This window comes from Belonocnema kinseyi, chromosome 9, assembly GCF_010883055.1.
Source record: "Belonocnema kinseyi isolate 2016_QV_RU_SX_M_011 chromosome 9, B_treatae_v1, whole genome shotgun sequence".
In the NCBI taxonomy this organism is placed as follows: domain Eukaryota; kingdom Metazoa; phylum Arthropoda; class Insecta; order Hymenoptera; family Cynipidae; genus Belonocnema; species Belonocnema kinseyi.
Genome location: NC_046665.1, coordinates 87,442,367 through 87,459,248, shown reverse-complemented (window position 1 = coordinate 87,459,248; position 16,882 = coordinate 87,442,367). Strand labels below are relative to the sequence as shown.

Genomic DNA, 16,882 nt, shown 5'->3' with positions numbered 1-16,882 from the left:
GCCCAATTCATGTTCATTCATAAATAATGTTACAATCTGATGCAAATAGAGCTCGGCTGAATAAATTTATCACGTAGTGCATTTCTTATCATTAGCATAACAAAATTTAATTTACGTACGAATGTTCTTCATTCAGTTTACAACGTTGTGAACAATTTGACACCAAGCTAATTAAAATAATACATCCTAGTGTATTAAAACAATCATTAAATTAACTAATAAATTTTAATCTTAATCTTAACCTACAATATTCAACTTGCATACGGCCGCAAATATCGATTATTATTAATGTTTTATAAGGTCCCAAAAAATGCAATAAGTGAACAATTAGGTCTTGCGAGTTTTTGACGCTAATTATGATTTTTTTTGCTGTTTTGAAATTCAAGTTTTTTCTGAATAATAAAATTCTATTTTCTACTGATAATATTAGACATTTACATTTATATTTCAATTACAGGGAGGTAATCATTAATTCAAGTTTACAAACATAATTGTTTAAACAAATTATTATTCTGTATAAATATGTTCTTCTATAGTAATGCCAGATAGTTGGTTTTTTTTTAAGTTCTTAACTTTTTGTCCACTTTCTACTTAATAAGATAATAATTAATGCAAGTTAACAAACACAATAATTTTTTAAATGTACTATTGTTTATAAGTATATTATTTTAGTGTAATGTTAGAAACTTGCGGGTTTCTGTGAAATTTTAAATTTTTCTTTGACTTTTTAGTTAGGAACAAATAATAAATATTAATATTAATATTGATTTGAACAAAAAGGCTCTCAGTAACTACTACATGAAACATTTACATTTAGTATGATCGGGCATATAGAAAATTTGAAGAATATTTCAAGTATCTGTTTTATTTCAGAAAAATGTATTCACAAAAAAGAAAAATATTGTTTAAAAAATAATTTTTTTATCGTTAATATAGGGAAAGGTAGTTATAAAAAATTAATTGTTCAAATAAGTGAAAAGTTGACAAAAAGTTATAAATTTAAGAAAAATCAGCAAATTTCTAGAATTACTATAGGAATAAAAAAGAATTATTTGTTTAAACAATAATTTTGTTTGTTAAATTGATTAATTTTTAGCTTGAATTGAGTTAAAAATTGGCAAAAAGTTTAATACTTAAGAAAACCAGCAACTTTCCAGCTTCATTAGAAGTTAATATTATTAGAAATAATAATAAATTGCTTGTGCAATTATATTTCTTAGCTTGAATTAATTTTATCTCACTTTAAGTAAAAACTTGACAAAAAGTGGAAAATTTCAGAAAAGCCACAACTATCTAGCATTGCTATAGGAGAAAGTAATTATAAAAATAATAATAAATTATTAAACAATTGATTTTGTTAACTTAAATTAATTATTATCCGCGCTGATTAAAAAGTGGACAAAAAATTGAAAATTATAGACAAAACTGCAACTATCCAGCATTATGCTAAGAGAATATTATTTTTATATTTACTAATTCATAATAAATTGTTAAAACAATTATTTTTATTAAATATAATTGATTATTGCTTTGCTCTAACTAAAAAGTTGAAAATAAATAGAAAAATATGAAAAAACGCGATTCTCTATTTCTATTCTAAGAGAATATTTCTAAAAACAATAACATATTGTTTAAACCGTTTATGTAAATATATAATTATCAATAGAAAGTTGCATTTTACGTATAAGAGAAAAATTTATTGAAAAACCCGCAAAAAATCATGATTAATGCCAGAAACACGCAAACCCCAATTTTTCACTTACGGGGTTTTTTAGAGACACCATCATACAAACGGATAGTGTGATGACAAACTGGCAGTGATATTTAAAAAAGTACTTATTTATTTGTATTTTATAACCTATTGTGAGGAGAAATGTTAATTTTTACATTGATTCACGTAACATTAACAATTCTGAGTAAAATTTGCAAAAAGAATTTTTTTTCTTATGGGAAATACGTGTTAAACTTCAGGGAATTTGCGGAACCTCTATAATTTTTTTTAATGAAAAAAAACTTTTTTTTTGAGGATTCGAACAAATTTGAGATCACTATGCATGAAAATTCGAGAGAAAAATTTTCCAATGCATTTTTGAATTACCATAATGTAGAGATTGCGAATATTGAAGTGACTGTACTAACGGTATATTCCTTGTTAACAGGAGATCCCCCTGAAAGGTCATCCTCTTCGTAAGGTGATGCTGATAACCGGAAGCGAGCCTTTGGTGGTTCCGCATTCTCGGAAGTGGTGCCGGCGTTTTCTGCTGCCTGGCGGCCGCGGAGAATAGTTATGGTGTCTCAAAATGACTGTGGCCGCAGCCGTGGCACTGTGGCATCGGGCCCATCTTTACAAGGCCCTTGCCTGTGTCGTTCTGACCCTCATTGCCATCCAGTATCTGCTCAGTGGAGTCCTCGATCGAAGATCCATCGAAACCATCTTCACCATTAATGCTACTCGGTAAGTCTTTTCTCACATCAAAAAATATTCATAATTTACAATTTACAATAAGTTAACAAATTTATTAGATTTGCACTCCATGTGTAATCTTTTCGGGGTTCTACATTTCTGAAATTTCCTACCATCTAAAGCCGCATTTTTAGTAAAATCGCTCGCAATTGGCTGGAAATTTGGTCAGAGAAATAGAAAACTGCAGAAAACTAAAGGGTATTAGGTAAAACCGAAGTGAAAATACGACTAAGGGGCCGTTTAAAAACTATGTCTCGCTATTTGGAACACTTTTTGAACCTTTCCCCTTCTTCTTCACAGATCATCAAACGAAGCTTGACCCCCCCCCCCCTCCATCTACGGTGACGTAATTTGATAAACACTTAAAATAAACCAAAAAACTTAGGAACGTAATATTTGAAGAGAGATTCAATGATTTGAAAATAAATTTTTTTTATAAATTATTATTTTATTTATAATTATTATTAAATACATTTGAATTTTTAACCAAATAGTCGAATCTTCAAACGAAGAAGTTCAATTTTTTAGAAGACACTTTAATTTTTAATCAAGAGGGATGAATTTTCAAACAAGAACTTTTGTACCAAAAAAGGATTTTCAATCAGAAAAAGCGGATTTGCAACAAATTAGTTGAACTCTCAACAAAATGAATTAATTTTCAACAAACTATTTAAATTCTTACCAATATGCATTAATTTTCAACAAAAGAGTTGCATAATCGACAAATAAAAAATTAGTTATTATCCAAACAGTTACATTTACAAACAAATAGTTAAACTTTCCAGAAAAAGAGACTAATGTTCCACAAAATAGTTGAATTTTTGATCCAGTAGTTCTATTTTAAAGTCAAAAAGACAAATTATTCAGAAAAAAGTGGAATTTTCAATCCAAAGGGATGAATTTTTAATAAAACATTACAATTTTTAATAAAAAATTTATGTTTTCAACAAAATAATTATAATTTTAATAAAATAGTTGAATTTTCTAAGAAAAAAGATTAATTCTCCACGAAAAATATATAATTCGATATTTCAACCAAAAAACATTTTAAGATTATCTGAATAAAAAACGCTCGAATTGTACCAAAAAGAAGAATTCTCGACGAAAAATTTAATACTTAATATTTCAACCGAAAAATCTATTGATTTTAAATAAAAATCTGTCGACTCGTTAAAAAAAGATAAATTCTCAATGGAAAAAGGAATAGTTGATATTTCAAGCAAAAAATATTTAAATATGAAATTGAAATCCAGGAAAGAGTTTCAGTCAAGAAAGAAAAACCATTTCAATGAAAATGTAAAATTTTAAAGCCAAAAAGTGTAATTCTATAAAAAGATTTCAATTTTCAACCCTAAAATATGGATGTCAACCCAAAAGTTAATTTTTAACCAAGTAGTGTGATTTTCTACGAAAATAATTGAATTTTCAATTAAAAAAAAAAAAAAACAACTAATTTACTACAAAACAGCTGAATTTTTAACCATATGGATGGATCTGCAATTAATAAAATTAAATTTTAACAAATTAGTTCCACATTTAACAAAGAATTTATATATTTATAATCAAAAAGATTAATTTTTCACCATAAAGACGATTTTATAACAAAATATATGAATTTTTAACCAAATTTGTTTCATTTTCAACTAAAAGCAATAAATTTTCAACCTATAATTGAATAGTTATTTTCAACTAAAGAAGAACTATAATTCAATAAAATAGTTTAATCGTCACCTAATAAAGATGAATTCTTAATGCAAACTTTAATAGTTGAATTTTAAGGTAAGAAAAAATCAATTTTCAATTAAAGTATAATAGCTAAATTTTCAATAAGGAAGAATAATTTTCTAAAAAAAAAGACGAATTTACAACAAAATATGTAAATTTTCTACCAAATTGTTGAATTTCTTACGAAAAACGATAAATTCTGAACTAATAATGGAATAGGTAAATTTTCCGTCAGAAAAAATTAATATTAATTGACGATTATTATTCAAATTTTTAAAATTCTCATAAGAAAATTACTGTCCCGCTTAAGAATTCTTTTTGAATTATTTTTGGGTCTTCTCGAAAAAGTTCTACAATTTTTATAAAAAGTAAGTCCGTAATAATTATTGTTTTTATCTCATATCTGTCACGTCAAAAAAAAAATCGGTAATTTCTTAAGTACAAGTTTAACCGTGCATTTACCCCGCGTGTGCGGCTACGAAGAACAATTTACGACGAAGCAGCTACTAAGTCACGCCCTAACCCTTCGAATCCAATTTACCATCCCTTAACTGAATTCGCTTTTTCTTGGTCTTGAGAGCGAAAGAGGACGGAAAAGGGCTCTTAATACGAACCCATTTTATTTAGGGGAGTATCTTGAAAGTTAGTTCTTGGCCGCAGAAAATAATCTTTAATATATAAAAATGCCAGTTTTATTCAGCTTGAATCGAATTCTGGTTTATTTTAAAAGCAATTAGCAGGGCTGCTAGCACAGGCAGATAGCAGATAGCTCAGGCAGTAACGCTTCGGCTTCATAGCAGAAAGGTTGCTGTTTGATTCTCGCTGTCTACACGTTTTTCGCTTTATTTTCTATTTATTAAAATATTAATAAATATAAATTCCTTTAATAATAAGCTTTTTAAATTATGCTAATAATAATTTTTATAATGCTTTATTTCACGGAAATACTCAATCTTTTATTTAACTTTACCACGTTCTTCGCAAACAAATTTACTGTCTTGAATATTATTAATTCTTTTCATACTGCTTTTACAAATTATATTTAAAATTAGAAGTATGAACGTAAGGCACAAAATATGAATACCGCCTTGATCTGGAGGATAGTTTTTGTTTTTTAATTAACAATTGTTCTTTTAAAAAACCGCGACCAGACTTCTGACTTTATATATAATTCGTAAATATGATGAAAACAATCATTAATACTTATAGAAAATATATTTATTTGCGGAAAACATCAGGTTTAAATAAATTGGGTTTTCCGTGAAAAAGGGATGATAAAAATGATTTATTGCAAAATTTTTAAACATCATTGAAACGAATTAAATTGATAAACATGCTGATAAATACAAAAAAGTGCAGGCAGCGAGAATTGAACACGCAGCCTTTCAGATATAATGCCGAAGCGCTACTATCAGAACAACAGACGGATTTAAACTATGTTTATCCAAACACTATATGGTTTTTGGCAAATATTTCAAAGTCGATTTTTTCGAAAACAGCCAAAATGGCACATTGCTGATCTGGCAAATTAATAATTAAGTAATGAGCCTTGATTACAAAAATTATTATCTTTTGGTGACTTTTCTTCAAGTCACTTTTGATTCAATTTTTAGGGTTTCATAAAACTAGACAGAAACCCGCATGGTTTCAGTTGGGTTTCCGTCTATCGTACTTTTTCAAAGGAGGGGAAATGTGGGGAGGAGAAGTAGGAATAGTAAGGAAAAATGAGGGTTCGTTAGTTAGTGGTTATGAGGGGATTTTAATTAGGGATAGCAAGGAGAAATGAGGGTTGGGTGTTGAGGGCGATGAGGGGTTGGGGAGTAGAGGAATTAAAGGAAAATGAGGTTAAATTTAGAGACCTTGAATGAGCGAAGGGGAAGTAGGGGAAATGAAGGTGGTGAAGTGAGGGGAAATATGGGATGGTTAGGAGGGAAAATAAGGCTGGGGAAGTAAGAGAAATTGGGGGTGAGGTTGTAAGGGAAATAAGGGTGGAATTGTTAGGTGAAGGAAGGTAAGGTAAGTGAGTGAAAATGAGTTGAAAGGAAGTAAGTTAAGTGAGAAGAAATAAGGGTTGGGAAGTAACTGGTGATGAAGGGGGAGGCGGTGAGAGGACGGAGGGTACTGGGAATGAGAGTAAATAAGGGGAACAGGTATAGTGGAAGTGACGGATAGTGAGAGTAAGAAGAGTAATAATAAGAGGAGGTTATCGAAAGGTGGGGAAGTTATGGGAACTGGCAGAAGACGGAGTAGGGCAAGTTAGGTGAACTGAGGGGGGGGGGAGTACGGAAAATGAGGATAGTGGTAGTAGAGGTACTAAGGGAAATTGAGAAAAAATTAGAGGAACGGAAGTAGGGGAAATGATTTGAAGTGTGAGAGGGAAGCAAGGGAAGTAAAGGGGAAGGGTAGTAGTGTGGGCCAGTAGTGCCAGGAAAATGATGGCCGGTTAAAGGAAGTAGAGGAAGGGGAATGGTAGCTAAGAAAGTAATAAGAAGGAAAACTAGAGGACGAAGAAGTTCAGAAAGGGTGGGTAGTGAAGGATGCAGTGAAGGGAGGGGAAATAGTGTGGGAGAGGGTATTGTAGGAGGAGAAGGGGAAAGAAATATCAATTTGAAAGAAGCCTTAACTTTAAGCTAAAATTCTTGTAAAATTTTCGGGAATTGTAATTAAAACTGATGTATTTTAGTGAAGTGGAAAAATTAATACATGTTAGAATTCAGTGAAAATTGAGATGATGCTGATTATGCACCACGTTGCATGCTCCAGTACAGGGTGCTAGAAAAAGTAGCACGCTGACCTGAAAATTAATCGATTTGTGGAAAAACTGAGATTCTAAAATTAACTGCCTGCGGTTTTGCCTGTCAGAAACCACTAGTCAAGGAAAGGTTGTTTCTGAAAAAAAATTTAATTAAAAATGTCTATTCATTTTTTAAATCCTCTTGTAAGACAAACATTATTTTTAGGAGTTGTATTAGGTATATAAAAACGGACTTCACAATCTTTCCCCTATCCCCCCCCCCTCCCTTAAAAAAAAAGAATTCCTCGTTTTCCGGTTTTTAGCTTAAATGCGAACTTCAATAATAGAACCCAGTAGGAAAATAAAACTATTTTTGGTTAACAATTTTTTTATGTATATCTTTGATTGAAAATTGGTTTTTGTGGGCACAATAACATTTTTCGTTGAGAATATTTTTTAGTTGAAAATTCAACTGCTTGCTATAAAAATGACCTTCGTTGTTAAAAACTCATTTTTTTTCGTTGAAGATTAAAAATTTTAATTGCAAATTCATCTCTAATTGAAAGTTTAACTAATTTGATGAAAATTCGCTTTTTCAGTTAAATTTTAATTTTTTGAAATGAAACTTTAACCATTCCATTTTCGACTAAAATAATCTCCGGGTTTCGTTGAAAATTGAAGTATTTTGTTGCAAATTAATTTTGCATACTGGGAACTTAATTGTTCCCTTTTTTGGTTGAAAATTGTTGTTTTTTTTTGTAAAAAATAGTTCTTCTGGGTTAAAAATTAATATTTCTGGAAAAAATAGCAACTATAATTTAAAACATTTGAAATAAAACCTCAACTTTTACACTTTGCATTGTTACTTAATATCTTTTGGTTGAAAATTCAAGAACATGGTTAATATTTGAACTACAATTTAAAAAAAAAATTTATTTTGAATATTTCATGTATTTGCTGGACCATGGAACCGTTTGATCACAAATTTGTTCCTATAGGTTGTATTACATTTTCTAACTTAAAAATTACCTATTGATATATCTCAGTTAAAAATTCAACTATTTGACGGAAAATTCATCTGTCTTAGTTGAGGATTCAAATATTCTGTTCAAATTTAATTATTTTGTTCAAAAGTCGTTTTCTTTGGTTAAAATTTAATTTTTTTAACTGAAGACTTCATAATTCACCTGTCAATTAAAAATTGATCTTTTTTAATTGAAAATTCACGTGCTTTGTTTAAAAAGGAACGCCTTTTCAGTTGAAAATTTAACTGCTTGGTTAAAAGGTGATCTCCTTTCTTAAATTTTTGAATTGATCATTTTTAATTACTTGTTTGAAAATTAAACTATTTCGTTAAAAATTTCATTATTTTCTTGGAAATTCAACTATTTTGTTGAAAAATCATCCTCTTGCTTTGAAAATTCATTTTTATGGTAAAAAAGACATTTTTTAAAATTTTAAGTTGATCTTTCTAATTGAAAATAAACTTTTTTGTTGGAAATTTAAATTTCTTGTAGAAAACTATTTTTTTAGCAATTTAAATATTCCATTGAAAAATTACTTTTTTATTGAAATTTATATTTTTTAGTTTAAAATTACATTGATTGTAAAAAATTCGACTATTTGGTTTAAAATTTGTAGAAATTTCTGTAGAAAATTTGTCAAATGGCTTTCAAATTACAGTATTTGGTTTAAAATAAAAGTTTTTTTGTAGAAAATTCATATTTTCGGCTGGAAAATTAAACTTTTTTGTAAAAAATTCCTCTTTTTTTTAAATCGTTCTTTTTGACTTAAAAATTATACCATTTGGTTGAAAATAATGCTTTTTTATAGAAAATTCATATTTTCAGGTTGAAAATTAAACTTTATAGTAAAAAAATATTCTTTTTGGCGTCAAAATTCAACCCTTTGGTTGAAAATGATTTTTGTTGTTGAAAATTCATATTTCGGGTAGAAAAATAAACTTCTAAAAAATCGATTTTTTCACTTGAAAATTCTACAATTTGGTTAAATATCAGTTCCTATTAGTATAAAATTTAACTATTTCTTGGAAAATGAATTAATTATTCGGTTGTAAATTAAATTAATTATTAATTAATTTTGTACCTACACATTACCTTTATTTTTAAACATTTATTCCCTTCTTTTTTTCTCTATTTCTGTGAAAAATTACTGAATTTTTCCCTGTTTTTAGACCATTTTGGTTTATGATGTTTGTAAATGTAAAAAGCCAATTTCCGGTGAATAAACGTAAATGGTTCATAGTCCAAGGGAAAAAGTCCAATATTTTCAATCAAACAATGCAGTCTATACAATCGCTATTATATCATTTTAAAAAAAGAACGTACAAAAAGAAACTACAGAATCGAATAATAAAATATGTTTTTATTCTTCCAACCTCGAGAACTTTTTACTAGGTTGAGGTTAAGCATAATCTGACATTGTATAGAAATTCACATCCACAATGTAGATTCTTGACTCTTTTCTTCTTCTTTTGAAATTCTCAGAGCCTCAGGCATATTTACCCACTCGTTCTTTTTTCTATTTTCAATGATCCATTATTTTTCGAGTCAACTTGAAGAAATATTTTTAGAAGCAAGAATCTTAAAGAAGGAAAAGATTTGGTGAAACAGAATAAAATATCCACAACTCTTTTTGCATTCCGGAAGCCGTAAATAATCTATTTTTCTTGATCAATAAAATTGCAAAATTCAGTCACACCTGAATTAACCGTGATTTTCCAATCACCCGTAATATCTGTAGCCTGAAATTACAAAATTAAAGTAATATTTGGTTATTATAAAATATTTGTAAAAAGTTTATAATCACTAATTAGAGTTGTTGATTAACTGATTAACTTTTTTGGATTGCAAATATCGAAAAGCTAATATTTTGTCCCTTGCCAGGTATATTTGGAAACAGAATGTAGGAAATTATCATAAAACAGCAATAATTTGTTTTTCAAATCCAATGGCTACTGAGTATTCTTTCATGCTCTAGAAAGTGCATTTGGCAACAGAACTTCAGAAATTATCATGAAAGTGATCAATTGTTTTAAAGCTAATTATGTTGAAATGGAGAACGGAAGTGTGCAAACTATAAAACACACAAAAGTTTTTAAATCAACAGTTTCGAAATGGAAATCGCAATCAGCACTGCGAAAAATATTTTGCAAGAGTATAAGCTTTCGAAACCCTTGGCTCTTTAATTTAATCAAATCTGTTTTATGTCAAACAATAGTTTGATTTATTATTATAATATAATTTCCAATTGTTATTCCTTATTGTAATATTTCCCATTTCAAATAAAGCACCGGAATTGCAGGCCGTCTGGTTTGATTGAAAATTTATTTATTTGGTTGAATGTGCAACATTTTTTTTAATTCACATTTTTTGGTCAAAAATTCAACAACGTGGTTAAAATTGGTGTTTTTTAGTTGATAATTTGTTTTCTTTTTTTAAATGATTATTTCTTGGTTCAAGTTTTAACTATTTCGCTAAAAAGTCTTCTTTTTTGGAATAAAAATAAAAACTCTTTTTTGGTTGAAATATATACTCCTTGGCTGAAAGGTGAACTTCTTTGTTAAAAATGTATTCTTTCGGTTAAAGATTCATCCATTTGTTTGGAAATTGAACAGTTTTCTTCAAAAGTAGTTTTTTTTTTTTTGTTATAATTTAATTCTTTAAACTAAAAATCTAATAATGCAATTTCTGGTTGAAAATTGATCTTTGTTGGAAATTCGCGTATTTTGTTGAGAAAATCGTCATTTTATTTGCAAATTTCAACTGTTTAGGTTGTATATTAAACTATTTTGTTAAAAATTCGGTCTTTTGGATTTAAAATTCATCTTTTAAGTTTCTTAAAGTGTTTTTTTATTGTTGAAATTTTGCTTTAATTGTTGAAAATTGAACTGTTTCGTAAAAAATTTCACTTTTAGGCTTTAAAATTCAACTGTTTAGTTAGAAACGGACTTTTTTGTTAAAATTTCAATTTTGGGGCTTAAAATTAAACTGTTTAATAATATATTCCTGTTTTTGGCTTTAAAATTCGACTAGTTAATTAAATATAAACTTTTTTGTTACAATTTCATATTTTGGATTACAAATTATTCTGGTTTGTCAAAAATTAATATTTTTGACATCAAAATTTAACCAGTTGTTCAAAACTTAACTGTTTTGTTGATAAAACATATTTTCGGGTGGAGAAATAAAATTTTTCCTACAAAAAAAACGTCTTTTTCGCTTGAAAATTCAACAATTTGGTTCAACGTTGAACTAGTTTGTTCAATATTTGTATTTTTTTAAAATACATTCAACTGTTTCTGCTTTTGTTTTAAATTAAATCCTTTTTGGGTGAAATATTAGCATATACACTCTTACTTTAGATTTCATCTTTTTCCTTGGAAAATTCAATTACTTGGTTAAAATTTCACCTATTTTGTTCAAAATACTTTTGCTGTGTAAAGATTTATCATTTTATTTGAAAATTCATCTTAAGAGTGGAAAATTGAACTAGTTTTTCTTTAGTGAGAATATAGCTATTCCACAATTGATTGAAAATTTATATTTTTAATTAAAAATTCATTCATTAAGTTTAAAGTTCATTTATTTTGTTACTTTGTATACTTGGCAAAAAATTTAATTTTTTGGAGATCCATATTTTCGACTGGAAAATAAAATTTTGTGTTTACAATTCACATATTTTGTTGCAAATTCTTTTTTTTATAACAATAATCTTCTTTTTTTAATTTACATTTTTGGCTGTGGATTCAATAATTTTGTTAAAAATTAATTTTTTTTACTGAAAATGTGACTGCTCCATTTTCTGACAATCTTTGTGTTTTAAATTTCAATTATTTGATTGAAAGTTCTATTATTTTGGTACTTAATTCAAATATTTGGTTAGAATTTTAACTATGCAAAAAACTAATTACTTCGTAGAAGAATTAATTTCTTCTTGAAAATACATAGGTTCGGGAGTAAAATTAATTTCGTTTCTTTGTAGAATTCATATAGTTGTTTGAAAATTCTTTTTTTTCAGGTATAAAATAATTCTTATTTTTTGAAATTTAACTTTTTGGGCGTAGATTTAAGTATTTTGTTAAAAGAATAATTTTTTGAACTGAAAACCAACTATTCTATTTTTGGTTCAAATCTTTTTTTCTTAATCAATTATTAGTAGAAAATTCAAATATTTGATTGAAAAAACAACATTTATTTGAAAAATTAACTAATTGTTAAAAAATTCGTCTTTTTGTTGTTGAAATTTCAGTGTCGGGCAGACAATTAAAATGTTTCGTGGAAGATTCATAGATGTTGTTGAAACATCGTCTTGATGAACAGAAGATTAACCTTCTTTGTTGAAAAATCATCATTTGGTTCACGATTTGGCTATTTTGTTAAAAATGCAAAATTATTATTATTTTTTTAATATTATTTTTTAACTAAAAATGCATTTAATTTATTTTTGATTAGAAATTTCTATTTTTTAGCTGAAAAATAATTTCTCTTGATTAAAAATTATTGTCTTGGTGAAAATTCATCTTTGTTGTTTATAATTCAACTATTTTGTTGAGTCGTATTTTTTACGCGAACATTAACTGTTTTGGTTGAAAGTTTGTCCTTTTGGATTGAAAATCCATAAATTCATACATGCAATAAGACATATTGAATCTTTAATTGAAAGTTCTTTTTCTTAGAACTGAATTATACTTGGTTAAAAATAATTTAGAACAAATTTCAGTATTATGCATTGCAAATCCCGTCTAAATAACGCCCATTCAAGTTGTTCCTAGAATTTTTGAGTTTGGAATTTGTTGATGCGGGGACTGCCGGACAGAAAAAGAGGCGATGATCAGTTAAGCGTTAAAAACAGCATTAGGGCCACAGTCTCAGCGCATTAGTTGGATTACGTTGCGGCATGCGTCTAAATCCAATAGAAATGATTCTAGCGGCCTTGCCTGTTTACGTTCGGATTGAGCGAATGTTGTGTTTTGCACTTATATGGAATTTCCTGTGTAACTAAAAATTAAAGTAAAATTATTATTAGTTTTTTATTTTCGAAATAAAATTTTTATCGCAATAAACATTTCAATTTCCATAGCCGTTTATTAAAATTATAGCCACATCTCTACTTTTTTAGGCCATTTGCCTCGCTATTTCCTATTGTGGCGCCTACCGTTATTGGGCTTTAACAAGTTCTCGAGAAGCGAGGAAACTTGGACTCGTTACTCTTCTTTATTTCTCATTATTACACTATGGAATTCTGGGAAAATAATTCTCGAATATGTGCTAGCTAGAGGGCGAAAAGTTTAATTTATTTTATTTGGCTCAAATATGTTCCCATTTTCAAGGCAATATTTTCATTTTTATTATACAAGTAGGATTGCTTTAGCAGAGAAAATTCTAGAAATTCAGGAAACTTAAAACTTGTAAAGTCAGGGATTGTCAGGAAACACCTGAAAGAGTCAGGGAATTTTCGACAAACTGAAGCTGAAATTTATAAAATTCTTTATTACTGTTCCTCAGACTGCACACTCTTTCCCCTAATTCCACTTTTTAAAGAATTGATTGTTCTTATTTGAAAATTCTACTATTAAATATTCCATAACAAATTCATCTTTTTTGGTTGAAAATGTAACTTTTTGGTTAAAAGTTAAATTAATTTATTGAAAAATCATTTTATTGGATAAAAATTCAATTATTTCGTTAAATATGCGTTTTCTTCATAGCTGAAAATGGATTTTTTAAATGAAAATTGAACAATTCCATTTTTTGTTGCAAATTGATTGTTTTTAGTTGAATTGTTGGTGGAAAATTCATTTTTCTGGTTAAAAATGTGACTGTTTCTGGTTAGGCTCCTTCATCAAAAATTCATTTTCGTTTTTGAAAATTCATCAATTAAGTTGTAAATTCTCATCTCTTTGGTTGAAAATAATGTTTAAAAGTAATAATTTAACTATTTCGTTTTTGGTTGAAAATTTGTCTTTTTTTTTTATTAGTTTAACTATTTGTATAAAAATTGATATGTTTCAGTTAAAACTGCAACTTTTTAGTTAACAATCTCGCTTTTTTTGTATAAAATTAAATTATTTTGTTAAAATTCATTTTTCTTTTTGAAAACTTCACTATTTTGTTGAAATGTCCTCTTTTGGGCAGAATTAAAATGCTTTTGATTTTAAGATAAAATCATTTTTAGTTAGGATACAAGCTGTCACATTTTGTTAAGAATTCAGCTTTTTTGTTGAAAATTCAACTTTTTGATTAAGAAGTGATCTCCTTGTTAATTTTTTTTTCGTGTGACATTCATTAACCAAGTTAAAAACTTTCATCTCTGTTTCAAAATTGTAATACTATCCTGGAAACTTTTTCGGTTTAATTTTTCTAACGAAAAATGTAACTGTTTCATTTCTGTTGGAAAAATTATCTTTTTTATTGTAAAATTCAACTGTTTGGGGTAAAATTGATTGTTTTTAGATAAAAATTCATCTATTTGGTTACAAATTTCACTATTTTGTTGAAAATTTAATTATTTTGATGAAAATTCAACTATTTTATTAAAAAGTAGTACTTTTGGTTAAATTGCACTGCTTGTGATTTAAATAAAAACCATTTTAATTTTAAATATAAACTTTTACATTTTTCCTTGAGAATTATTCTCCTACTCTATTGAAAATTCAACTACTTGGTTAAAAGTTAAACTTACTTTGGGAAAAATTGACTTTTTTGGTTGAAGATTCATCATTTTAGCTAAAAATTCATCTTTTTAGGTTTAAAATACTAATAATCTGGTTGACAATTAAACTAATTCGATGAAAATTCAAATACTTTGTTGAAATTTTTCGTTAAAATTCAGCTATTTGGTTAAAAATGATCTGTTTTAGTCTAGAATTCCATTATTTTGTCTAAAATTCCTCTTTCATTTTTGATTAAAAATTTATGATTTTTATTTGAAAACTCATATGTTTATTTAAAAATACAACTTTCTATATTGAAAATTTGACTATATTCTTACAAATTCACCTTTTTAGATAGAAAATTCATCCTTTCGGATCAAAAATTATTTTGTTTGTTTGTAGACAAGGTGTTAGTTGAAAATTTATATTTACTGGTAAAAATTTAATTTACTTATTAAAAATTTGTCATTTTTGCTTAAAGAATAAAGTATCTCGTCAAAATTGCAACTGTTTTTGGTTAAAATCTAATCTTTTTTGTTTGGAAATTCGACCATTTGGTTGGAAATTTATCATTGCAGGTGGAAAATACAACTACCTGGATGAAAATTAAACTAGTTTGTTTAAAATGCATCTCTTTTGCTTGAAATTTGAACTATTTGGTTGAAAATTCAAATTATTGATCTAAAATAAATATTTGTTGTTGTTTACAATTCAACCATTTGATGGAAAAATCATCTTTCTGGGTTAAAATTAAGTTTTTCGTTAAAAACCAACCTATTTTCTCTGTTTTGACTAACCGCTAGGTGAAATCAAAAACTTATAAGAAAAAGTCAGGGAATTTTGAAATTTTAGTGTTTCATCAACCCTGAAAATATTAAAATGTGTAGGGTGGGCAGAATAACAAAAAAATTATCTCAAGAGATGATCTTAATTTTTCATAAGCCTCTGAAAATAGAATCCGACCATAAGTGGAAATGTCACGAACTCTTAAAATGCCTTACACATTGAACAAAATTTATATTCCTTAAATGTCTTGAATGAACTCTGATGAATACACCAGTAATTTTAAATTTTCTTTAATAACGTTAACAAGTAAAATATATGCTTAACACTAATCGATTCAAAGGCCAACGCCCCTTTGCGTCCGTATTTCGATGACCTAAAATTAGTGCTGAATATTACAGACTTGGTCAAAAACATATTATGGAAATGTATTAAATTTTTAATTTGAAATTATTTAATTTATTCACTACTCCCAATTTACATTCTCGTATCACAATATGTTTTATTGCAAACTTTTAGCCCCCATATTTACGATTTGTAGCAATGCTAATGTTAAAACAGCTCTATCAAAATAAAAATATTCACCACCCCCGCCATCTACTTATCCTCTCTAACTTCCTCTACTTTCCCTTCTCTCGGAACCTCTAATTTTCTTCTCATAGTTCTCCTATTTTTCCTCTCACTGCTCCTAATTTTCCTTCCCTAATTTCCCTCCACTCACATTCCCTACTTTCCATACTACTTTCTCTACTTTTCATTCCTCACTTCCACTAATTTTCTTCTCTTTACTTACCCTACCTTACCTCGGCTACTTTCTCTCCCCTCATTTACTATGATTTTACTCCCCTTACTCCCTCTACTTTCCGTTCTATCACTTCCCACACTTTGCCTCCCATAAACACCCATACTTTCCCGCCCCTCACCTCCTGTACTTTTCCTTTTCTGACTTCGCTTATTTTTCATCCCCTCACTTCCTCTACTTTTTATTCCTTACTACCACTACTTTTCCTCTAATGTGTTTCTCTCCCCTCACTTATCCTATCTTTCCGCCCATGGTTTCCCCTCTCATCAATTCTCCTGCCTTTTCACCACTACTTTTCTTCCCCACACTTTCCTTACCTTTCCTCCATTCACCTGTCCTTATTTTCCTCCCTACTTCCCCTCCTTAATTTACCGATCCTAATTTTCAACTTCTACATTGCCACCCTCACTTCCCCTACTTCTATATATATATATATATATATAATTCGGTTTTGATTCATCTAGAATCAAACCGAAGGGCCTATGACAAAGCCACCGAACGCGTCCTCGGGTTGCGGATAGAGGGCCCCTGTAGTCTGTACCAAGGGTTTCTGCTGAATATGGTTACAAAAATAAATAGGCAGTCGCGGACAATTGTCAGGGGTGGTCCCGAAGGAATTAACCCCCAAGTGGAGGTGTGAAAACCGTGCCGAAAGCTGAATGGCACCTGGGTGAGGTGTCTAGAACGGTGACTCTGGGA

General features: G+C 28.4%; 1 protein-coding gene across 1 annotated transcript in view; it reads left to right on the top strand.

The window, feature by feature from the left end:
• Positions 1-16,882, top strand: part of LOC117180777 (beta-1,4-N-acetylgalactosaminyltransferase bre-4-like) — a 250,704-nt gene that overhangs the window by 157,325 nt on the left and 76,497 nt on the right. Inside the window, exon 2 of the mRNA XM_033373279.1 lies at positions 2,160-2,455. Coding sequence (XP_033229170.1) covers positions 2,301-2,455 — 155 coding nt within the window. The 5' untranslated portion in view covers positions 2,160-2,300. The remainder of the gene's footprint in view (positions 1-2,159; positions 2,456-16,882) is intronic.